At 35.4% G+C, this 25,738-nt stretch overlaps 3 protein-coding genes and 4 non-coding genes across 8 annotated transcripts; 2 read left to right on the top strand and 5 right to left on the bottom strand.

Moving 5' to 3' along the window:
- Positions 1-8,836: 8,836 nt before the first annotated feature.
- On the top strand, positions 8,837-9,967 carry LOC111799229 (bZIP transcription factor 44). The gene has a single exon (XM_023682688.2). The coding sequence runs from the start codon at positions 9,321-9,323 to the stop codon at positions 9,807-9,809; it is 489 nt and encodes a 162-aa protein (XP_023538456.1). The 5' UTR covers positions 8,837-9,320; the 3' UTR covers positions 9,810-9,967.
- A 1,106-nt stretch (positions 9,968-11,073) lies between these two features.
- On the bottom strand, positions 11,074-11,157 carry TRNAL-CAA (transfer RNA leucine (anticodon CAA)). The gene has a single exon. It is a non-coding gene; the product is annotated as a tRNA-Leu (tRNA).
- A 148-nt stretch (positions 11,158-11,305) lies between these two features.
- On the bottom strand, positions 11,306-11,389 carry TRNAL-CAA (transfer RNA leucine (anticodon CAA)). The gene has a single exon. It is a non-coding gene; the product is annotated as a tRNA-Leu (tRNA).
- A 502-nt stretch (positions 11,390-11,891) lies between these two features.
- TRNAL-CAA (transfer RNA leucine (anticodon CAA)) lies at positions 11,892-11,975 on the bottom strand. Its single transcript has one exon. It is a non-coding gene; the product is annotated as a tRNA-Leu (tRNA).
- Positions 11,976-12,474: 499 nt separating this feature from the next.
- On the bottom strand, positions 12,475-12,558 carry TRNAL-CAA (transfer RNA leucine (anticodon CAA)). Its single transcript has one exon. It is a non-coding gene; the product is annotated as a tRNA-Leu (tRNA).
- Positions 12,559-12,634: 76 nt separating this feature from the next.
- LOC111799188 (Tetrapyrrole (Corrin/Porphyrin) Methylase) lies at positions 12,635-16,586 on the top strand. Of its 2 annotated transcripts, none has more exons than XR_015421706.1 (9): positions 12,635-12,998; positions 13,396-13,463; positions 14,135-14,231; positions 14,317-14,445; positions 14,529-14,637; positions 14,739-14,883; positions 15,448-15,490; positions 15,646-15,836; positions 16,123-16,586. XR_015421706.1 is itself a non-coding variant. In XM_023682623.2 (9 exons), the coding sequence occupies exons 1-9, from the start codon at positions 12,783-12,785 to the stop codon at positions 16,231-16,233; spliced, it is 1,092 nt and encodes a 363-aa protein (XP_023538391.1). In that variant the 5' UTR covers positions 12,636-12,782; the 3' UTR covers positions 16,234-16,586. The 2 variants fall into 2 exon arrangements, 1 of the variants encoding a protein (XP_023538391.1); XM_023682623.2 differs by having other exon boundaries at positions 12,636-12,998; positions 15,663-15,836.
- On the bottom strand, positions 16,436-20,162 carry LOC111799187 (cytokinin dehydrogenase 5). Its single transcript, XM_023682622.2, has 5 exons — positions 19,400-20,162; positions 19,185-19,312; positions 18,815-19,093; positions 17,760-18,022; positions 16,436-17,334 (listed from the first exon to the last, which is right to left on the bottom strand). Exons 1-5 carry the CDS (start codon positions 20,112-20,114, stop codon positions 16,998-17,000), a joined length of 1,722 nt encoding a protein of 573 aa, XP_023538390.2. The 5' UTR covers positions 20,115-20,162; the 3' UTR covers positions 16,436-16,997.
- Positions 20,163-25,738: the final 5,576 nt, after the last annotated feature.

The raw sequence follows: 25,738 nt of genomic DNA, 5'->3' as shown, positions 1-25,738 counted from the left end.
TTTTCAGTAGCTCAATCGTATGAACTCTGAAGTTAAGTATGTTTTGCTTCAAGTAATTCTAAATTGGGTGATCTCTTTTGTATTTTCCTAGAATGTATGTGTTTGATGACAAAAGTATGCTAGAAGGACTCGTGTTGATCTGCGAGTCTTCATTCTTAAAAGCGAAAAGTAAATAACCTAACCATATCGTAGGGCATGTAGGAGAATGTTGGGGTCATCTAGATTTTGAATCTTGATCGGAATCTCGGATATGTGTCATTATAGTAATTATTTTGGCCTTTACTGTTATTGTGCATGGTTCTAATATGAACGTTAAATTCGAGTGATTGAAGTTGAAGTAGTTACTTTTATCGTGACAAAAAGAAAATCAACGACTAATGTTCTTTGTTCTTTCTAAGTCTTCTTGCATAAAAGAACACATCTGTTGTAAAAACCCGAATTTTGATTGTAGGCAGCATCCCCTTGTAGTTTTGAGTATGTGGAACCATTCTGTTCTAATTTTTTCGTGTGTTTTGTATAAGTTGAGACTTCGTTGAATATTTGTTTGGGGATTGTGTGTTTTATCTATTTATAATACTTCTAAAATAAATGTAATATATAATATTATTTTATTGAAAATATTTGTGAGATCCCACATTGGGTTGGAGAGAGGAACGAGAAGTTCTTTACAAGGATGTGGAAACCTCTCTCTAGTAGACACATTTTAAAATTGTGAGATTGACGTCAATACATAACGGGTCAAAACGGACAATATCTGCTAGCAGTGGACTTAGGTTATTACAAATGGTATCAGAGTTAGACACTGAATGATGTGCTAACTAGGACGTTGGGCTCCAATATAGGTGGATTGTGATATCCCACAGTGGTTGGAGAGAGGAACTAACCCATTACAAATGGTATCAAAATTGGACACTGAACGGTGTACGGATTATGATATCCCACATTGGTTGAAGAGAGGAACTAACCAATTACAAATGGTATCAGAGTTAGACACTGAACGGTGTGTCAGTGAGGACGTTGGACCCCAATACAGGTAGATTGTGATATCCCACACTAGTTGGAGAGAGGAACTAACCCATCACAAATAGTATCATGAGTTAGACACTGAACGATGTGCCAGCCAGGATGTTGGACCCCAATACAGGTGGATTGTGATATCCCACAATGGTTGGATAGAGGAACGAACCTTCCTTGTAAGAATGTGGAAACCTTTCCCTAGTAGATGAGTTTTAAAATATTAAGGCTAACGACAATATGTAACGGATCAAAGCGGACAATATCTATTAGCTGCGGGCTCCGTAATTTTACCCAAATTTAGGTCAAACTCTTCGAACTTGTTTGTAATGGGTGATGGGCACACTGTTTTGTTGTGAAACTATGGGTGTAATAATATATGGCCTTCCTCAGCCACACAAAAACCTAGTGGCTGTTGTTGGGTTACCATTTTCAGCTTTCTTTTTGACACACTTGTTTGTTGTACATTAGGAAAAAGTTCCACTAGCCTTGCATTTTTCTACAATTGGGTATCCATATTGTAGTTTCTATATCTTGCTCGTTCAAATTCGAAAAGATAGGGCATCGCTCACTCAACCGGATATTAATTCAGTGGTAGAGTGCATCGATAGGACGATGTAGGAATAAACTTATTTAGGAAAGGTTTTATTTGCCATCGTGGGGTCCTCTGAAAATATCCACTGAATTCATCGAGTAAAAGAGTGTTACACGAGTGAATCGGGACCACATTCGAATGAAGCGATCTTGAGGATAGACGGGTTAAGAAAGACTTAAAAAATTGATAGTTACTATCTATGCTAACAAAATGCACATCCCTTTTCGGTGGCTCAATCATAAGAACTTCAAAATTAAACGTGTTTTGCTTGAAGTAATTTTATGTTAGGTAACTTACTGAGAATTTCCCTACGAAGCATGTGAGTGAGAACAAAGCATACTGGAAAGACTTCTGTTAGTTTGTGGGAATAGTCTTCACTCTTAAAAACGAGAAGCAATGTGATCATGTCCTAATGGATGCAGAGGAATGTCGGGGCCATCAAGTGTCAAATTCGAATTCCAAAGTAACGTGACCATGTTCTAGGGGATGCAGACAAATGTCGAGGCTATTAAGTGTCAAATTCAAATTCTGAAGGAACTTGACCATATTCCAAGGGATGCAGAGTAATGTCGAAGCTATCAGGTGCTGCAGAAATAAAATGAAAATGAAGTTTATCCTTAAACTTATCAAAGGTCTAAGATTAACTACTTGATAAACAGAATTTGAGAAGATTAAGGAAAGAAAAGGACAAGATGTTTAGAACATCATTGTTGTCTTGACATCTTTATCCATTCTTGTGGCTGTTGCTAAACCCCATCATTGTCCACCAAAATGCAGCCAAGTTGAAGCTAAAGATCTTCCCATGGCGATAGGATTCCATTTGGGTTCATTCTAAACCACAAATAAAAGATCAACAAAGAATCTACCTTTAAGTTTTGGTAGAAATGATGAAGAACATGAACATTATGAACAGACATGGAACCATGGAAGTGTCTGCTTGCTACCTACTTTTAAGTGAAGCTCAAAAGGACAATGGAATGGAGGCTGTCAAACACCATTGACTTTCATACAGTTTTACCAAACATGAAGCTGAATGGAGTCTGAATCATAACTTTAATGGAACTTGCTAAATGAATCTACGGTTTTGAAGTTGGCTGATGGATTCTATTGGTTACTAACGAACTAAATACTGACGGGTTCTGTAACAGCTCAAGTCTACCGCTAGCAGATATTGTTCTCTTTAGGTTTTTCCTTCACAGTTTTAAAATACGTCTACTGGAGAGAGGTTTCCACACCCTTATAAGGGATGTTCAAAATCCACGGCGAAACGGCTTTGTTGGCATACTGCCCATTGACTACTCTGATACCATTTGTAACAGCCTAAGCCCACCGCTAGTAGATATTGTTCTCTTTGGGATTCCCTTCAAGGATTTAAAAGCGTTCACTAGGGAGAGGTTTCCATACCCTTATAAGGAATGTTCAAAATCCACGGCACAACGTCCTTGTTGACATACCGCGTAGTGACTGGCTCTGATACCATTTGTAACAGCCTAAGCCCACCGCTAGTAGATATTGTTCTCTTTGGGATTCCCTTCAAAGATTTAAAAGCGTTCACTAGAGAGAGGTTTCCACACCCTTATAAGGAATGTTCAAAATCCACGGCGCAACGTCCTTGTTGGCATACTGCCCAGTGACTGACTCTAATACCATTTGTAATAGCCTAAGCCCACCACTAGCAGATATTGTTTTCTTTGGGATTCCCTTCAAGGATTTAAAAGGAGAGGTTTCCACACCCTTATAAGGAATGTTCAAAATCCACAGCGCAACATCCTTGACCGCCCGATGACTGGCTCTGGTACCATTTATAACCGCCTAAGTCCACCGCTAGTAGATATTGTTCACTTTGGGCTTTCTCTCAAGAATTTAAAACGTGTCTACTAGAGAGAGGTTTCCACATATTTATAAACAATGTTTCGTTCCCCTTTCTAACTGATGTGGGATCTCACAGGTTCTTAAAGTTTTTCGTAGTCACAACAAATTTAAACTTCTATAGTCACCTCTAACGTGTTTGACCACCATCGAGGTCAACTTTGATTGTTAGTAACAATATTACAAGTACATAACAAAATGTAAACATATTAAATCAACTACAAAAGTCATTTTCATCAATGAAAATCAAAAGACAAGACCTCATAGACAGAAGTTCATAATTCACTCCAGATTAAGATTAAAGATCATCTTATGAAATATTAATTTCAATTAACAAAATTATTAAAAAAAAATAAATATTTAAATATTTCATAGTTCAGTCTTATAGAAATTCATTGTATAAGATACTCCTACCTATCTCTGCATAAACGATTTGGATGAAATCATTTATAACACTGATAAGTTGGATTGTATCAATATTCACCCACTACATGCGGGTCCAGAGTGTAAAAAAGTCAAACATTTACTTATTTTACCGGAAATATTAAAAAATGAAACTAACTAACAAACCGACCTAATTAATGAATTATTTATTGCTTAAAAAAAGACATCTATTATATGTATAAATATAAAGGGTAAAATATTAAATTAAAATGTTGAGATATATTATTTATGGAATATATCGTAGATATTATATTTCTATTTATATTTTTCATTCTTAACGTAAAATTCAAGCATTTTCATGATTAAATAAAAATAAACATTAGAAAAAAAAAATAATAATAACTCAAATAATGTATTTTTTTTATTAATATGTGTTTTTTCTCGAATTATTTAGACGTATTTAAAATATAATATTCTAAACTAGAAAATAATATTAACACACATAATATCTATATATGATCGAGAAATAAAAAAAAAAAAAAAAAAATATATATATATATATATATATATATATATATATATATATATATTTTAATGTGGGTGAGCGCCATATCTAATGAATTAATTTTTTTTAAATTAAAGTTCCGTTTGATAATTATTTTATTATTATTTTTTAATTTTAAAAAAATTTTGTGAATTTCTTTTTATTTTAAAAAAGAAATTTTGATTTTTTTTTTTTGTTTTTTTTTTGGGACCACTTTCAGTCTCTTGAGATATCTCTGATGACAGACACAATATGGTACAAATATGCCTCATTAATTTCCCCAAAAATAAATAAATAAATAATAATATAAAATAAAGTTTTTTTTTTTTTTTTTTTAATTTCTTTTCCATTTTTTTTTTTCATTATCTGATTAATAAGTATTATGTGTGATAAGCATAAAAAATGCTGGATTTTGCAAAGCTAGAAAGTCATTCCAGTATATTTGCAAAATTTTACAAATAAACCTAACTTAAACGAAAGTAAACATATTTCACCTCTAGAGTTGGCCAAGGAACGTCGACCAAATGCTTTGATACTAAATGATAAGCGCCAACGATGCTGGATTTTGCAAAGTTAGAGATCCTTCTAGTATCCTTGCAAACTTTTACAATGAAAACTAACTTAACGAATGATTCCAACCAAGAACGGGTTAGAAGGATGAATAACTCTTAGATCGAACTTAGAATCTATGATGATTACTTTTAGATTTCAAGACGACTCACTCTAGAATTAGCTTGATCATGACTAATCCAATAAATCGATTTTAACATCAAACCTAAAACAAGGTTCGAAAGAAACATAATATTCCACCATCATTTTAAAATTGAATATTACATACTTTAAATACGCCAAAAAGATAATCTAAACATAATGTAGTTCAACTACGGACTACAAACTACAAATAAAAGCTATTAAATACAAATTGATAAATAACATACGTTGGAAAGTAATTTATTTTATTTAATAGCAAAAGTACAATAATATATGTTATTTATTGCTCATTTGCTCGTTATTTTTAAAAACTTTATATTATTTATTATATTTTATTAACAATTATAATATATTTGCAACCAAGTACAATTTTTAATTTTTAATTTTTACTTTTAAATAAATAACATCATTTACCACAAATTATTTTATATATTTGAATTCTACCACACGTGCCACTCACCTAACCCGAAAAAATATATTTTAATTAAAATCTTATTTATATTTCAATTCAAAATTAATCTCGATAGAACTTAAAATTTGTTCTATCAATCAAGAGTTTCACGTCGTTATAAATTTGTGGACTATGAACAATAAAGATTTTCCGTCCCCACAAAATCACTTTCCTTTTTCTTTTTGTTTTTCTTTCTTTTTTAGGGTGGGGATGACGTCTAATTTCATAATGGTATTTTACCCTTTATAGAATGGTCCCTAATTTATTTTCTATTTTTTATTTATTTACAAAATTTATAGCTGTCCATTTAATTTTCAATTTATCTATATTAAATTCGTCCGAATATAGTTTAAGGGCGAATGTCTAATACTACTGGAGTCACGTATCATTAAATAATATATTTTTATAATTAAATAATCATTAAAAAATCATATTGAATTTTTTTTTTAAATATTTATTTGATTGACTCATAATAAGCGTTCAGATGTAAGTTAATAATTTATGTGTTCATAATAACCGATAAAAACTAAAATTAAATAGACGGTCGGACATAAAAATTAATATTAAATAATTATAAAAGGAAAAGACATAAATGCCCCCTTCATTGGATTCTTTTTCCGAAGTGGGATAGTTGTGGGAAACTGTAAATAGAATCAGAATCGGAATCAGCGTGCGAGTATTCAAGTAGATTTGACAGTGAAAAAGAGGGGCTAAACAGTAACTTTGCCTTTTTTTTTTTTTTAATAATTTTTTAATTAAATTATGAATTATCTATAAGTGAATAATTATTTAGTTAATGAATTATCTTAATTTTTTAGAATTATATATATATATATATATATATATATATATATATATATATATTGCATTTAAAAAAATCACAAAATAATAATAATAATTTTTTTTATAGTAAAATTTTATATTATTGAGTGTCGTGTACATAGAAATATTAATATATAGTGATAATTTAATTGGTTTCAAGTCGTATACGTCTCGTTCTCTTGTCGGATGTTTTAGTTTTCTATGTATCGTGTTTTATTTCTGGTAAAGATTTATTTTAAATTTATTTATTTTCCCATCAATTAAATAGTTGAGAACGAAAGGATATGTGGTTGAAAGATTGACACGTATTTTTTTTCTTTTTTATAATATTTTAAAAAATGTATTTTTGCTTAGTAATTTGTAATTGATTATCATGTCGTGTATATATATATATATATATATATATATATATATATATATATATATATATATATATATATATATATATATATATATATATATATATATATTTATATAACCAAATATTTACGTAACGATGATCCACTAATAAAGTAAACTAACTTTACGAGAGTTTATTATCCAACTTAGAGAGAAAAATTATGCGTTATTGGTGAAATTGAAGCTTAAAAACAAAATACAAGAAAAACCGAACCATTGAGAAAAAGAGAGTTTTGACCGAAGCGTAAATTCATTTGGGTCAACCTCATAAGGGGTACTCACTTGCATGCCTTTAGACTCGGCACTTGTTGGCCTCGACATCCTGACAAACCAACAGTTCTTTTAGTATTTTCAAGATGGAGTTCTTATGATCGAGCCACTGAAAAGAAAGATACACCTTGTTGGTATAGGTAGTGACTTTCAATTCTTTTAAGGCTTTTTTAGTCATCATATCTTCAGGATTGCTCTCATTTAAATGTGGTTTCGGTTTATTCATGTACTAATTGACTCGGGTGTCAAGTGCTCAGTCTTGTCCCTTTTTTAACCTAACTCGGAAAGAAACAGATGAAACCCTAATTCAAATAGACATGCAAATTTGCTGCTTTAACCGAGAAGACAATTTCTAAATCAAATTTTGTTAACTTAAGCATCGGAGCTATCGGAGCTAGTGTGACAATCACCACCCTAGTATATCGCTTTTCTTCTTCTATTGCTGGCCACATTCTTCCTATTTCAAACAAATTCTACTCTAGTCGTTAGGTAATGGTCAGATAGGTTACTTTATCTCAATTTTGACAATAACAGTTTTACGGGACAAACCTATATTTTAAAGAGAAAAACAACATCGGTCAAAGATTAAAAGAAAAAAAAGTCGATTAATTTGGACCAATACTACTAATAAAGTCCAATGGTCCAATATCTACCGTCCCGTGTAACAAAACTGAGTTAAACATCGAGTAAAAAGGTCTCTAAATAAAAACATTGAGCAATCGTCTACGTCTAAGTCCATCACTAGCAGATATTGTCTTATTTGGGTTTTCCCTTCAAGGGCTTAAAACGCGCCTATCAGGAAGGTTTCCACACCCTTATAAAAAATGTTTTATTCCCCAGTCGGACTGAACAGATTATTAGATTAATTAGTCACTAATTCAGTATTATAATAAATATCCAACATCCTTAAAACAAGAAATATTTATAGACAAAGACACCGTTGTCCCACATTAAAAAGATTTCATGTTCTATAGTCTCAATCATGTGGGGACAACCGGCAAACAGTTAAACTTGACCACGTGCTCGTTGTTCGATGTACAATGCAAAAAGTTATAATAGACCCTTGAGAGAATACTATGAAACCCATATAACAGTACAATCAAATGTATCGGTGTGAAACGTAACGGATAAACGGTTGAGATTAATCTACAAATAGACACATCTACTCACAAAGTGTACGTTCAATGTCTATAAATATAGGCCATCCTTCCCGAAGCGTTTTCACCTCTCCTCGAGCTATTTTATTTTCGTTTTATGTCGGAGTTTCTACAGAGGTCTTGAAAATTTTCGTACATATGTTCGATTCACTTGTTAAGGTCAGTATATTATTGCTGTTTTTTAATCTTTTTTAGAGGCAGCCGACTTTTTTACTAAACGTATGGGCAATTCACGTGTTTCGGATAGTGATCCTTCTGTGTGTGTGTTCTATTGAATATATTGTACGGTTAATATACCGTACATAAAAGATTATATATGGGTTTTGTATATTGGGTTAACTAATTAACACGAGCATAGCTCAATCAGGTAAAATATATATTTTTGATCGAGAAGCTCGATCGCTCGGGTACACGGTTTATAAAAATTAGGGTTTTTTTTTAATTAAATAATATATATTTGGTATATCCCGCCGGACCCAATTGAGTTGGAGGAAATTTTTATGTCCTTTTTCCGCACTTTTTGTTTTTTTTTTTCACTAATTATTTTATTTTATTTTATTTTATTCCTAAATTTTCTCGTATTTTACAATCATTTCCCGTCATTTTCTCTTCTATAAATTCATCCTTCCCCGCCTTCTCCAACCGCCTCCTCTCGTCTCCGCCGCTCTTTCTCTATCTGCCGTCGGATTTCCGCCGTTTTCTCGGAATCTCATCCCCTTACCTCGTCGCTTCTCCTCTCAGATGTTTAATCGCTTGTTCTCGATGTTTCAGATTCATGTTTCCGATTCTCAGTGAAATTCTCCGTTCCGGTTTTATGATCAATTCTTCTCTCCGACGCCGTACGCATTTGGTTCAATCTTTCTCCGTCGTCTTCCTCTACTGGTTCTACGTCTTCTCGTGAACTTCCTCCATTTCTCTGCCTGAAATTATCGAGATTACCAGATCGGTTATCGATTCGGAGATTGTTAATTTCTTTGTATTGTTCTTATTTCGTGTTCGATTTAGGTTTTTTTTTTTTTTCTTTCTGCGGTAGATCAGATATTCTGTAATTTGTGTTGTGCTCTGCTGTAAATTGCATTGTTATCATCTATCATATCCATCTCTATGGCTTCTTCGAGCGGAAATTCCTCTGGTTCCACTAGGCTTCTAAACTCAGGCTCTGAAGAGGATTTGCAGGTTCTGATGGATCAGAGGAAACGGAAAAGAATGCAATCGAATCGTGAATCGGCGAGGCGATCTCGGATGCGGAAGCAACAGCATCTGGACGAATTGATGGCGCAAGTGGCTCGATTACGGAAGGATAACGCTCAGATTCTTTCGAATATCAACATTACATCGCAGCTTTATATGAACGTCGAGGCAGAGAACTCGGTTCTGAGAGCTCAAATGGAGGAACTGACGCAGAGATTGCAATCGCTTGAGGAGATCTCTAATTGCATCGACATCAGCGGCAACAATGGCGGATTTGGAGAAGCGGAGGAGGAAGCATTTCAGATTCAGACTAATGCGGCTACCGATAGCTTCATGAACTCGATGAATTTTCTGTATGTCAACCAGCCGATCATGGCCACTGCTGATATCTTCCATTATTGAGTTCTGAAGGTTTAATTTCTTGATAAGATCTGTGTGTTGGAAAAATATGTATCGATCTTCTGGTGATTTCCTTGGGATTATTGGAACAATGTTAATCAGATTCAGATGTGTTGAAGGAAGTAGAAATGGAGTCCATAGTTGAAATTATTTCTGTTCAAGGGAGCATTTGTGCAAATCTCATCGAAGTTATGATCCTCTTTGATTATTGTTTATGCATCCTAACACGTAACCGGAGAATAAACTGTTGGATTGTGAACTTGAACCTTTTCAAGTCGTGTGCATCCCTAACTCAAACTCTATTTTTATCAATTTTATTTTTGATATTAGTGTTTATTTTTCAATAATTTTTGTATAATAATTTCTAAATTCTCTGAGGAGCTCATTCTTCCTCATTCTTTAATGTCCGTGTGACTGCAACTAAGTCTCTAATTCTTTAAAATATCTCGAATTTGTATGATGCATGACTTCTTCAAATCATATGATAAACAAAAAAATTGATCATATGATACCCCTCGTAGGTGATGTAGTGCTTAATAATATTATCATGTTAATCTATATAATTCGAACTTGAACATAAGTCTCCACGTAAATTGCTTATACCACTTGTTTTATACCACTTGTTTCATGCAAAATTATCTTCGTATTCTATTGAGTAGATGACTCTAAATAATATGAAAACATACATGTGAACTTATTATGTCGGGCAGATCTATGAATATGAGATACTGTGCTAGTATCTACATGACCCAAATTATCAATGGGCTCTTCAAGCAGGTTGAAAATTCGGTCGAGAGTTGCTTCACCAACGGGAACACTTAGAGGAGCTCGTGTCAACTACTTCCATTTCTCTCATTAGATGATCGGTAGTATTTATAACTAAAATCCTTTTTATCCGACATTAGTTTGAAACCACGTGCATTTAAACCACCTTTTACTAAGATCGATCGATGTAGTTATATGTAAATATAAAGTAATAACATGGTGAACGAAGAATTCTTAGAATCCTATTATTAAAAATATTGAATTAAATGGAATATATTAAAAGGTCCATCATCCTAATTTTTATTTATTTTTTTTTTTTCACAAATATTCACTTGTATCATACCATGAGCGACAGATTGCAACAGAGACTCCATGTCGTTGAGGTAGAAATTGGGCTAGGCCCATTGGTTAGAAAAACTAACCAAAGGCCCGATAACGAAATGCGAACGTCATGTCGTCCGGTTATCAAACGGGTGAAAAACGAAGAAAATTAAGAAAAATTTGTCAGAAGTGGGATTTGAACCCACGCCCTCTTTCGAGGACCAGAACTTGAGTCTGGCGCCTTAGACCACTCGGCCATCCTGACTTTTTTGTTCGATAATTTGAGACAGAAATTATACTAAGCCAATTGATAAAAAAAATTGCCCAAAGGCCCGATGACGATATGTGAACGTCATGTCGTCCGGTTATCAAACGGGAGAATGCATTAAAAACGAAAAAAATTAAGAAAATTTTGTCAGAAGTGGGATTTGAACCCACGCCCTCTCTCGAAGACCAGAACTTGAGTCTGGCGCCTTAGACCACTCGGCCATCCTGACGTTTTTATAAAATAATTACATATAAAATTAAGCATAATTAATCTATTCACCCCATTTCATTTTACTCCTTACCGTATATAATAATTAATAATTAAAAAACAAATCTTAAAAGAATTAATAATTACTCCCTACACGTGTCAAAAAATTAATGAAACTTCTAAACATAAAATTTAAATTTTAGAAATTTATTAAACTCAAAATTTAATTTACAGCTAATAATATAATTGTTTAACCTGTTGAGGCAGAAATTAACATAATAAACTAAAAGTTTAAAAACTTATTAAATATATTTTAAAGTTTGCTTATAATTTAACTAAAAAAAAATATTATAGAAAGGTTGAAATAGCGAAACAGAGACCGATTGTCGTTGAGGCAGAAATTGGGCTTCTGCTAAGCCCATGAGTAGAAAATGGCCCAAAGGCCCAAGAATGAAATCTGAACGTCATGTCGTCCGATTATCAAATGGAACACAAATTAAAAGCGAAAAATGTTTCAAAACAACTGTCAGAAGTGGGACTTGAACCCACGCCCTCTCTCGAAGACCAGAACTTGAGTCTGGCGCCTTAGACCACTCGGCCATCCTGACTCTTTTGAAACTCGTTTAATCGTTTTATTTTGATTTTATTTCAGTTCTTGTCCCAGAAATAGCCCTATCAATATATGACTAAGTTTAGTTCTTCATTCCCGCGAATTTGTTAAATAAGGATTTTTTTTTTTTTAAGATTTCTTTTAACTTTCAAATTTTATTTTCTATTTTTATAAATAAATATATTATTTATAAACTTAATTTTTAAAACTAAATAATCATTATACCAGAATTAACTAATTTGATGTGATTTTAAATAAAAAATTAAAATTACTTGTCAGTAAAAATGGAATATAATTTGGTCTAATTTGATGAAATTTAAATAATGAAAGGCATAATAATTACGTTTTAACCTTTACCCTATTTTTGAACGACAGAGCGAAACAAAGACATCATGTCGTTCAGGCAGAAATTTGGCTAAGCCTATCCGTAGAAAACGGCCCAATAACGAAATATGAACGTCATGTCGTCCCGTTAAGGCAAATTATAAAAAAGATGTTGTCAGAAGTGGGATTTGAACCCACGCCCTCTTTCGAAGACCAGAACTTGAGTCTGGCGCCTTAGACCACTCGGCCATCCTGACAATTTTGTACAATAATTTACACATAAAATAATGGATAGTGTAATAATTTATGCACTATATATTTCATCGATTTTGTTGGCTTTCGCTTGGATTTGGCGGTTCTTCGGAGATAGTGAAATCTTCGGTCTTCGTTGTGTAATCTTGTACTCTTCCTTCCTACCACCGTCGCCCCCAATTCAATTCAGTTCGGCCTGCTTCCGCCGTAGAGCGACGGAGAGAAGCTGATGTTGACGCGTAGAATTCCTTCCGTGGCAGTTTATCTCCCGCAAGCTCTTCCATGGCGTCGTGGGCCACCTCATTCAATCAAAGCCAGGACGCCGCTTGAATTCCACTCATTGCTCTCTTTTTGCCCTAAAACTTGTTTACTTTCGTTTTGTTCCGCTTCTCAGTTCTCCTCCGAAGTTGCTGAACCAACTCATATGGACGATTCCTCGAAGCGTGTAAGATCACGAACCAATCCCTTCCTTATAACTTTTTCTATATGGCCATTGTTAATCATGCAAAACCTAGAGCTTAATTCCTGTTATTTATTTGCTTAACTCTTTCCTTGTGGCTAGAATGAACATAGAATGAACCGCAAAAGCTCAATGTGTGTTAATGGTATATTTAATCTTTATATATATTCTTAACAGTAATGTTTTGCCTCTCCATGTTGATACTTGTATTGGATTCAACTACAAAACTTACTATATCTGTCTCATTTTGTACTGGATTGTATACAAGTTATTGTAACTTCTTAAGTCCTTTAATGAAAATATAGATATATTCTGTCCGTTTTCTTGGTTTAGGATTTCTACGTAGTTTTGTAATGTTTGACAGGTATCCTTGTCCTTGCAGGGTCCCCTGAAACCTGGGTTATATATCGTTAGCACACCAATTGGTAATCTTGAAGATATCACCTTACGGTATGAAATTTTGATAGCAATCCCCAACATTAATGTTGTGAGATCCCATATCGGTTGGAGAGGGGAACGAAGCATTCCTTATAAGGGTGTGGAAACCTCTCCCTAGTAGACGCGTTTTAAAACCGTAAGGTTGATGACGATACGTTACAGGCCAAAGTGTACAATATCTGTTAGCGATGAGCTTGAGCTGTTATAAATGGTATTAAAGCCAGACACCGAGCAGTGTGCCAGCGAGAATGCTGGGCCCCCAAGGAGGGTGGATTGTGAGATCCCACATCGGTTGGAAAGGGGAACGAAACATTCCTTGTAAGGGTGTGGAAACCTTTCCCTAGTAGACGTGTTTTGAAATCATAAGGCTGACGACGATACGTATCAGGCCAAAGCGGACAAAATTTGCTACTTTCTTTTCAACATATGTATGTATACACTGAAAGTTTGGCAACCAACACGAATATATATTTTTTTTTCTTTCAAAATGATATGTACACAAATAAACGCATAATTTGGAAAATGGACTTTATGTCTTGTGATATTTCTAACTGAGTCACTACCTTAAGTAGGATGTTAATTTCTATGTTTCAAGATTTTCGCCTTTATATTGGTCCTTATTTCAATTGTTCAGTTGTTTTGAATAATCAGTCTCTTTATCCCCTTAAAATTCTATTATACAGTGCTCTACGTGTCTTAAAATCAGCAAACGTCATTCTTTCGGAGGATACAAGGCACTCAGGAAAGTTGCTTCAACATTTCAGTATTAAAACCCCTCTTGTAAGTTTGTTGATGCGTTTGTTTGCTAATATATCAGGTTTCTTTTCGTTCTCCATTTGTTCTGATGAAGACTTTTAGATTTCAGTTGAGTTTTCACAAATTCAATGAGTCTCAAAGGGAGCAAACAGTGTTGAAGAGGTTAAAAGAGGGTGAAATTGTTGCACTAATTAGTGATGCGGGGACGCCAGGCATTAGTGATCCTGGTACTGAGTTGGTGAGCATGCTCGTTCTTCCTTAATATTTTAATGATTTAATTATGAATGGTGGTATTTATATAATTGTACCATGTGAATACAGGTAAGACAATGTGTCAATGCAAGCATACCCGTTGTTCCTATTCCTGGACCCTCTGCTGTCATTGCTGCTCTTTCTGCCTCTGGCTTGTCGACCGATGAATTTACCTTTGGTAAAATTTGTACCGGTTCTTGTACTTGTGCTGTGAGGGCATCTTTGTTTGAGGTCTTTTGGCCCTATGGCTATGGCTTCCTTATAAGTATATTTGTGCAGTTGGATTTGTTCCTAAGCATGCTTCATCTAGAAGAGAGAGGCTGATGGTTTCAGCAAATGAGGAGGCGACGCAAATATTCTATGTTCCTCCGCACAAAGTTAAGCAGTTTCTCGAGGAAACTTCATCATTATTTGGTGAATCAAGGTACTTTATATATGTCTATCTGCAATCTGTTGACTTATATGTAATAGTCCAAGCCCACTGGTAGCAGATATTGTTCTCTTTGAGCTTTCCCTTTCGGGCTTCCCCTCAAGATTTTTAAAACGTGTCTGTTAGGGAGAGGTTTCCACACACCCTTATAAAGAATGTTTCGTTCCCCTCTCCAACTGATGTGGGATCTCCCAATCCCACCTCCCTTCGGGGCCCAGCGTCTTCACTGGCACTCGTTCCTCTCTCCAATCAATGTGGAATCTTACATTATATTTCTTCCAATGTATCAGTGCATTTCCACCGCTATCTGCTTCTATCTGTATCATCATTCATTTACTGATGACATCTGATTTGGAATATTTGAAGGAACAGATTGTATTAAGATGCTTCGCTAATCGTGATCATCTTAAAGCAATCATTTCATTTCTTGTAACAGATAGTCTAAACTCATATTATGATCCAAATTACTTTACTGAACAAGCAGACTTGTCTTCTGTTTGTAGATGGTTTCATCAATGCCAACTTGATGAATATTTTTGTTTCCGAGCTGTTTTGCAGGCAATGCGTCATAGCTCGTGAAATGACCAAGATACACGAGGAGGTAACTTTATTCCTCACCATGTTTTTTTGTATCTTTATTTGGTAGAGTTCGCAATACTTATGCGTACTGCAGACCACTTCTTTGTTTCTTCTACACACTGTTACTTATTTACCTGTATAATGTCATTCTACCAATTTCCTCTGTGCTCTATTGAGTTCCTTGGTTGCAACAGTTTTGGCGGGGTACCCTGGCGGAAGCTAAAGAATACTTCTCGTTGCACCAAACGAAGGGTGAAATTACGCTGCTGATCGAAGGAAAGCTCAATTCTGAAGTCGAAACTCCATCGGAATCACAGCTGGAAAAGGAGTTGGAAGAATTGATCTCCAGTGGGCATAAGCTTTCTATGGTAATGGCTTGAATTGGACTATAGGATAAAGATAAAGATAAAGAATACGTCAAGCTTTACTCTGAGATGATCTCCATGCGCTTATTATCATGTTATTGAATGGGACCGATATCAGTTGGCAACGACCGAAATGAATAGTTTGTTCAAATTCAAAGACTAAATAGGCATTTTGAATGTTTAGCAAATAAATTAAAACGAGTCTTGAAAGTTTAGAGATGCAAATAGTGGTTGAACCAATATTGTATACCTTGAATGCTAACAAACTTATTTTCTTTTTTTCATGAAGGCTGTCAAATTGGTCGCTATCAAAACGTCAGCTAGTAGGAAAACTGTCTATTCAATTGCATTACGAAGATTCGGGAATCAGCTTGGAGCGGAGAACGATTCGTGCAAATAATGTCTCTGTAGCATGCTTGCTAGAGGTGTAAGTGGTTAATTGCTCATATTGATTTCTCTGGGGTACCATCTGAAGAACAACTTGCCTTTCCATATTCTTCATTAGCAGCTGTTGCGTCTTGTTCTAATCGTTTCATTAGATATTGTTCGGGTCGGTAGGAAAAAGATGTATGATTTGTGTTGGAATATTGGTTCGTCTAGGATACGGACATGGTAGGGACACATTTATTAAAATATATGAAGTGTGACACACGTCTGCTGTTCTAACAAGTGTGTCTAATCCCAGAGATGCGCGCTACTAACTTGAGCGCTTACTGATATGAAAAAATACAAGTGAAACATGTTCAACGAGTATCGGAACGTGTGACAAATGGTCAACACAGCTACCTTAACACAACTTCAAGTGTTCATGCATGGTTCTTAGGTGGCTTTCTGGAATCTCATCTGAGATTTCGAAGATGCTATTCTAGTACCAAACTGTCGATGATCAGAAGCCAGAGGCAAGGGACGGGACGGGACGGAGGGAATCCGTTTCAGCAGTGATTATTTGTGCAGCGTTTTGATCTTTTGATCGTGGAGGATCGACCCGTCCATGTTGCTGGAAATCCATCGTCCTTGCGCTCTTCTCAAGAACATTTGATTGATTCTTCTGCCCTTTCTTTCTACTTCACTATATACATTTACTCCTTTCATAATTCATTACAGTATATTTGTATACTGCTGCCTTTCTTGCTGTTTTCTCCTAACAATTCAGGTCTCGATGGATCACCGGGATACCGCCATGTCTACCGACTTGGACGGTGAAAATATCCTCTGCCCAGTGGCTAGAATGTGGTGTGGATCGAACTTCATCTTCCTCCGCTGAAACTCCGGCCACTTATCGCCAAAGTGCTCCGCCCACTCCTCCTCCATCGTGTAGTGAGGCAGGTACTGTTTCACTTCAATCCCCTCATTAGAGCAGAATGCTATTATCTGATGGTTCTGATTGCTCAAATACTCCAACGACTGTGTTTCTTCGCCATTGTCGATCGCCGAGCGCAGCAACGCCACCAGGTAGAAGACATCGTCCTCCGGGGTCACGGCGGAGCTCCTCGGGTCCCATCTACACAACAAAAAAGTGGAACCAACTGTCATCAAGAGAGGTATGGACCCTGGACTTGATAATTCTAAGATGTAGTGAAATAATGTCTCCATTACAACACTGCAAAGTTGAGTACGTCAACTGGGACGATAGTAACATCCCCATCGGACCCCATCGGACCCTATCGGAGGGGTCCAACGGAGAAGATCTCCTGACACCAGAATCTTCTCCCATGGGACAATCACCACCCTCCAAGCTGGCTAAACTTGTATTTTGTGGAATTTTTAAAGAAAATTTACCATTTCTTTTTAAAACCCGAGTCGGCTTTACGGTAAATAAGCTTTTTGAGGTTAGAGATTCAAACAATCGGATGTCGTTTTCAAAGACTTCTTAACCTACAAATGAGAAAGAAAAAAAAAAAGGAATAAAAAGAATAGGGAACATACTTATGCTTGTTCATGGGGTAGATGAGGATGGGTCCACTGGTATTATTTCCCAAAATGCCCTTGAAAACACCTCGATCAAAATCAGCAATTCTCGACTTCGGAACAAAGAGATTCAGCCACGGATGCGGGACATCCCACAGCCCCTTGGATCGGAGCTTCAACTCGGCCGTATGAACCCGGTCGAGAAAGTCCACATAACCTAGGTCTGTTGTGAAAACCGACTCGGGTATGTAGTCGAGTTCCTTCAGCAGCGCCTCAACTTCCTGATTAAACAAAGTAGTTTCGTCAGCTACTACTTTATTTTATTCCAATCACTGTTAACAAGAGAATAATTTGGGAGCTGAAAGGCTGTGGATTTAGTGTTATTATTATCCTTAAAGCTATATTCTTTCTCTGTCTTAGGATTTTATAGAATAATTTATTCCCATAAGATCTTCCATCTATTATTCTTCTTCTTTATTATTATCAAAACATATTTTAAAACAAAATCGTTACCGAACCGAACCAAAACATCGATGAATTATTGAACACGAACAACAAACCACAAGGAAAGACAAAGATGGCAGTGGAAGATTCCAAATCATATTTTAGCAAATTTTCACTAAATTTATAAATATTTATTTAAATTCAACTTTTCTTGTTTTTTTTTCTTTTTATAAAAAAAAAAAAAAAAAAAAAAGTTGAAAAATAATTGAATAAATTATACAACCATCTTGGCCCACCCTCCCTTAAAACTCTCTCTCCCTCTCTCTCTCTCTCTCTATATATATATGTAGATATATATATATATTATGTATATATATTCAAACAAAAATTAAAAAAAAGTAGAGAAAAAGGTAACCCCATTTGAAAAATCAAGACAAATCAAATACAGCTTGCAAAACGTCCCGAGCTTAAATTCAACTAGTTAAAATATTATATCTTTGACTAAATAGATCGTGGGTTCAAATTCTCGGACCTGGTTTTCACTCTAGCTAGCTTAGGTAGCTCGTGTTTGTATAGTTTTTTCGAGTAAAGAAGACGATGGTAATGATTAAATGATGATGATGATTAACCTGATCAACGGTGAGAGATTGAGACTCATGGTAGTTTTTGGTGATCTCCAAGCAGTATAAAACTCCCCCATCAGCCTTCTTCAAGGAGGAGATTTTGACCGGGTTGGCCGGTGAGAAAAACGACGATCTCCAATTATTGATCAACCCTTCATCAACGATCACAAACCCCTCCACGTAATCAAATTTCTCATTCTTTGGTTTTGCATGCAGAGATATTAGCCGTTCTTGATCACTAGTGAAGGCTGTGAAATTTGAGTATAATACTCTTATCCATCTCACCTGTCATTGCAAACTCAATTATTAAGAACATAGGTCTCTCGCCAAAAAAAAAAAAAAAAAAAAAAAAAAAAAAATCGGATTTTTTCGTTACCCTTTGAGGAGCTCGTTCGAGAACGATTCTCGCTCGTGTAATGATCCCGAATTGCCCTAATCCGCCAAGAACTCCATGGAAAAGATCTGGGTTTTCCTCGTTCGAACACGTCGTTAGCTCCCCATTCCCTGTTCTATCAGTTTGTATTAATTTTACGACCGACCAAAATATTAAAAGTTCAAATTTTGATGCATTTGCATTGGAGAGAAATGGACCTGTGACAACGTCGAGTTCGAGGACATTGCTGATCTGAGGACCATGGTTGAAAGCTTGGCCGCTGATTCCGCCGTTCGATAGTGTCCCGCCGACCGATAAATACAAGTAATCAGTCCACGATCTCGGTGCCAAGCCATACCGCAAGGTAGATTTCAGCACATCAATCCATAATTCTCCGCCCCAAACATCCACAAACATTTCTTTCTCCGACACAATTGGCGGCGGCGGGAAACCTCTCCCGCCGTCTACGCCGCCAACGCCGCTGCTCATCTCAATCACAACCCCATTTCCGGTTTGCGCCTGTCCGTTTATCGAATGTCCATGCCCTCTTGCCGACACCGTAAACCCACCGTACTCCTCCGGCGTTGCCACCGCAGCACGGACCAATCGAGCAATATCATCAGCGGAGGCCGGGTGCAAGACGGCGAGAGGGGGGTTACGGGTCATGAGGCCAAAATCGATAGAGGCGGTCTCGACCGCAGAGGGGTCGATGGTGAGGAGGCCGTCAATTCCAAGACGGGAAAGCTCCACTGCCGGACCCATGTTGAGTCCGACGGTGGCCATCAAACGGCAGAAGGCAAAGGCCAATAGAAGCTTAGAAACCATCATTGCTGAATTATTATTAAACAACAATTTTAAATAGACGGCGGCGCCGGAGGCAATGGAACGGCGGTGGCGGCGGCGGCGGTGGTGGTCGCAGTGGCAACGTTGCATGGGAAGGGAACAGCAAGAACCCAAAAAAAAAAACAATCTTGAATTGGAGAAAGATAGGACAGTTTGTGTGTGGTAACGTAAGACTATATATATATATATAATATTTATTTATTTATTGGCGCTTTAAAGATTTTTTGTACGCAAAAACATGCACTAAACAGATTCTTTGTCTTTATTTTTTATTTCTATGTTTTTTTAATGTTTTTTTTTTAATGTTTTTTAATGTTTTCTTTCTTGGAGAAGGGAAAGTCCCCAGAAAACAAAACCCCTTAACCCAAAATAAATAAATAAATAAATAATATATATATATAAAAAAGATCTCATATTTAAAATTTAAAATTTTTAATTAATTAAGATATATACTTTTGACTAAGAGGTCAGAGGTTTGATTCTCTCTATCATAAATTATTCAAAAAAAAAAAAAAATTGAAATTTTATAATAAATTTGAATGTCTATGTTCGAGTTGTTGAACATCTATATCTTTTTATATTGGTTGGACCATCGTTCTTTATTCCTAATGTAATATTATTTATTAAATATTTATTATAGTAAAGTTGAGCGGAATAAATATAATAGTGAATATCCGAATGATCGAGTATAATATTATATTTTATTCGGTTGGTCTTATTCATACGAAGGAATAAAGAGTAAGTTTGCTCCAAATGGATAAATTATTTAAATTCTTCAAAAATATGGTAAGGTTGGAATTTGTTGAAAAGAAAAATAAAATAAATAAATTGATTTTTTTTTTTTGAGTTTGGTTAAGTAAGAGTCTGACACGTGGTATTTTCACGTGCAAGGATGAGGGCGACACGTGTGATGTGGAGGAAACTGTGTAAAGAGGAAGATTAAAAGAGCGCTGCTATGGGCCCCACTCGTGGATACGGAGGATCTCCATTGGGGTACGAGTGTGGGTTATTATCACGTGTTTCCACGAACACTGTAAACCTACTTTTCCCCCAATCACCCATCGACACGTGGTTTTCAAATTACATAAAAATCCCTAAACTAAATTATTTTCATTTTATAGGCCCCTATATATTATACCCTCTCACAATCCACTTGGAAGCAAAATAATTAAAATAAATAAATAAAAACAATATCTAAGCCTAAGATTATATTTTTATATATAATTAATTATGGTTTTTATTTATTTATTTATTCATAATATTGAAATAATAAATTAATAATAATAATAATAATGTAATAAATTTGATGAGAAGTATTGGTGTGAATTGGGTGGGGCCCACAAGGGGCAGAAGGAAAATGATTGGCCAATAAATGAGTGCTATGTTTTAATTCTCTTACCAAAAGGCATAGGTGGGGACCACTAATAATTTATTGCCACGTACTTTTTTTCTCTCTACGTGTCAAAAATTAATTGGATTTAAATTACGGTCTTGTTTATTTATTTCCACCCTCGTTGGATGTAGTTAAATTCCTTAAATTTACCATTCTATGTTACTCTTATTGGTAGGACTTAAATTTACCATTCTATGTTACCCTTGATGTATGAGTGCTATTGTTAAAAGATAAAAAAGTATATCTTTTGATAATGCGTTTTTTCGGTGTATATCTTTCGGTTTACGGAGAACGTAACATTCTTTATAAGGGTGTGGAAACCTCTCTAACAGACGTGTTGTAAAAACTTCGAGAGGAAGCCTGAAAGGGATAACTCAAAGAGGATAATATCTGCTCACGGTGGGCTTGAGCTGTTACAAATGTTATTAGAACCAAACATCGAGCGATGTGTCAGCAAGGAGGCTGAACTCCAAAAGGAGGTGGACACAGGGTGGTGTGCCAGTAAGGACGCTAGGTCCCAAAGGGGGGTGGATTGTGAGATCCCACATCGGTTGGAGAAGAGAGGACACGAGGCGGTGTGCCAGTAAGGACACTAGGCCTCGAAAGAGGATGAATTGTGAGATCCCACATTGGTTGGAGAGGAGAACGAAACATTCTTTATAAGGATGTGGAAATCTCTCCCTAACAGACATAAGATATAGGTCATCAATTTGTTGATCTTATAAGTAACATATAAATCAATAATCTTATTATACCATACGGTCGTTTTCATAATGTTTCCACCAAAAGAATCACAAACCGACAATTCAAGTAGCTCAATAAAACATGTACAAAGTCGAAGATTCAACTTAGAGACCAGATCGAACAAACTTAAGCTAACGTGTCCCCTCCGTAAACCGAACATCGAGGCGAAAGATTTGGCTCGATACCTACCATTGTTGAATGTAAAGACGACACGGGGAGTAAAAATGAAACATTTGGGTTTCCTAAGTGTTTGTGTGTTTGAAATTAGAGTGTAAAAAGCAGAATAATTTTGTGTCTTTTCAGACAGCATCTCCCAATCAAACCCAGATTTTTTTTCTTGGTTTTTTACCCATTAAAACAAGATCTAGAATGACAGAATCTGTCCTTTTTTTATTTATTTATTTATTTTTATTTATTTTGCATTAAATATTTCTTTCGAAACAGAGGATCTATAAGATTTGCTTACACAGAGACAGAGTGGATTTTTTTTTTTTTTTTTTTTTTTTTTTTTTTTTTTTTTTTTTTTTAACTTTACTTACCTAGCTGGTGAGTTAATTTTAAAATATTTATTTTAATTTTTGTATTTTTCTTTAGGTTATTTGCTAAACTTTTGAGATTGTTGCGAGCCGGGTGAGATTTCACCTTAATTGGAGAGAGAAACAAAACATGTTTTTATAAGGGTGTGGAAATCTCTCTCTAGCATCTAGCATACATGTTTTTAAGAATCTTGTGAGGAAACTCGAAAGGAAAAGTCTAAACAAGACAATATTTGTTAGCGGTGGACTTGAGCTGTTACACGATCTGTTATTGAACCATGTTATTGGGTATAACGAAAGAATCTCTAAATACTCATTTTTGCATATACGAAGCAAGTTTGAAAGAAACTGTTCGAGTTTTACCAAAAGCCCATCTCTTAGTTGAAAGGTCTTGACGTTGTTGTAAGAGGGACGATACCCGTTGGACCAGATTCAAGACGGAAGGACCAAAATGAAACAAATTCAAGGGTATAATAATTAGATTTATTAAACTAATCTCGAGTGATTAAATAGTTGAATTACCTACGACAGGATCCAATTTTAATCAAATTTAAAAAAAAAATTAAAAAAATAAATTTATTGATAAAAAAGGGGAGAAATTGACAAAACATGTTGGAATTTGGGAAAGAGGAAGTGGCATTTTCCTCGTTGGTCTAAAAAAACAAAACATAATTGTACTTTCTTAATATTCAAATTATACCATAAGATCTTGCCTTGTTTTGCATGCTTCTAATTATTCTTCTAATTATTCTTCTAAATAATAAATATAATGTCTTAATTTATTATTTTAATTCATTTCTTTTATCTTACGTTACTCGCTTCCAACGCTATCCGTTGACTGACTACGTTACTCAAAATAAAAAAATAATATTTGTTGGATGATGAAAGTTCTACGTCCGCTAATTTAGAGAATGATTATGAGTTCATAGTCAAGGAATACTCTCTCCATTGGTACGAGACCTTTTGGGGAAACCCAAAGTAGCCATGAAAGTTTATACAGTATCATATTATTGTAGAGAATCGTGTTCATCTAACATGGTATCAGAGCCGTCATGCCCTAAACTTAGCCATGTCGAACAAAAGACTCCAAAAAGAAGAAGGAATCGAGCCTCGATTAAGGGGAAGACGTATTTTGTTCGAGGGGAGGTGTTGGATCAAAGTCCCGCATACTCTCTCTATTGGTACGAGGCCTCTTAGGGAAGCCCAAAGCAAATCCACGAGAGCTTATGCTCAAAGTGGACAATATCATATCATTGTGGAGAGTCGTGTTCGTCTAACCGTATGTATTTTTTGACCCTGATGCATTATTATCTTAAAATTTTTATAATAAGGTGAATATAAAATATTATGTGAATTGGGTAAAGTGATATTTAATTATAATGGCTATATGATATGCTTTTGAGGGTAAAAGAGAACATAGGTTAAATATTTATAATTACTTTAAATATGCTTTTATGTGAATAGGGTTGCAGTCAACAGCTACTTAGTTGAATTCTAATAAATATGGGTTATTAATTTCCATAATTAAACATTATCAAAGAATATTTAGCTGAGTAAAAGCACTTCTTGGAGAAGGAAAAAAGTATATTTTTTAATTTTTATTATTTTTTCATTAAAAGTTTTTTTTTTTTCGAGGTAGGAGCGGGAAAATTCTTGGTGGTTGGTGCTGCTTGTTGTCGAGACCATATAATTAGTGATAGTTTAGCTCGGGCAGTTAATGTGACATCCGAGTAAATGAAGGATGCATGAATGAACCGAGATGAGAGTATACCCAGATAGGAGTAATCTCGAGAATAGAATAGCTAAGAAAGATTTAAAAGAATTTGAAAGTTATTACTTATACCAACACGGTACATCTTCATTTTTCAGTAGCTCAATTATAAATTTTTTGAAGTTAAGTGTGTTTTACTTGTAGCAATTCTATGTTGAGTGATCTCATGAAAAAAAAAAAAGTTTTAACCTCGAGATCGAATCGTGACTGTGATGTTGAGTTGGTTGGGAAGGAGAACAAAACACCCTTTATAGATGTGGAAACCTTCGCCTAGTAAACGTGTTTTAAAACCTTGAGGGGAAGCTCGAAAGGGAAAGCTCAAAGAGAACAATATCTGTTAGCGGTGGACCTGAGCTGTTACAAATGGTATTAGAGCCAGACACTGAATGATGTGTCAGCCTTCTCGCTGTTCCCAGAAGGGGGGTAGACACGAGGCAGTGTGCCAGTAAGGGCGATGGCCCCAAAGGGGTGGATTTGGTAGGGGTCCCACATCGTTTAGAGAAAGGAACGAGTACCAGCGAGGACACTGGGCCCAGAAGAGGGGTGGATTGTGATGTCCCAAATTGGTTGGAGAGGAGAACAGAACACCAAGTGTGGAAACCTTCCCCTAACATACACGTTTTAAAGCTTTGAGGGGAAACCCGAGAAAGCCTAAAGAGGACAATATCTACTAGCGGTGGACCTGAGTCGTTATAGTTACAATATATAGAGTCGATGAGGTCCGTGTTTAAAGATAGTGGCATGATGTGAGAGAAGAAAAAGGAAAGAGAAAGGGATTTTATTCTCCTACTCACAAATAAAATCTTTTTCTATTTTAGTTAAAGGGGTTAAAAAGTAAAATATTACACATCTTTTTAACCAAAAAGTTAATAATTTCTCTCTCTAAACCCAAAAAAGCTAACAGGAGAGAGAAAGAAAAAAAAAACACATGATTTTAACTTTACAATGGACATACAATCCATGGGCTCTCTCTGTTTTTTATTATATATATATATATATATAATATTAAATTTGAAAAAGTTCTTATTTTGACGTGGTCTCGGTTCATTCATGTATCCCTCGTTTGTTCGGGTGTCATATGTCTACTAGCTTTCACCTTGGTTCGACCCTGAATCACATCTTTCTAGGAGCCGTACTGCTCTGATACCATTTGTAATGTCTCATGCCTAGGATTTGTACGAGGATTTGGAATCTGGATTTGGCACTTAATGGCCTCGATGATCCCCTGTGACATGGTCACGTTATACTCATCGCTTCTAAGAGTAAAGAC

The sequence above is a fragment of the Cucurbita pepo genome, chromosome 7 (assembly GCF_057944985.1).
Source record: "Cucurbita pepo subsp. pepo isolate OVF chromosome 7, ASM5794498v1, whole genome shotgun sequence".
In the NCBI taxonomy this organism is placed as follows: domain Eukaryota; kingdom Viridiplantae; phylum Streptophyta; class Magnoliopsida; order Cucurbitales; family Cucurbitaceae; genus Cucurbita; species Cucurbita pepo.
The sequence above is the reverse complement of the archived record's forward strand: the minus strand, read 5'-3'. Positions and strand labels throughout refer to the sequence as shown.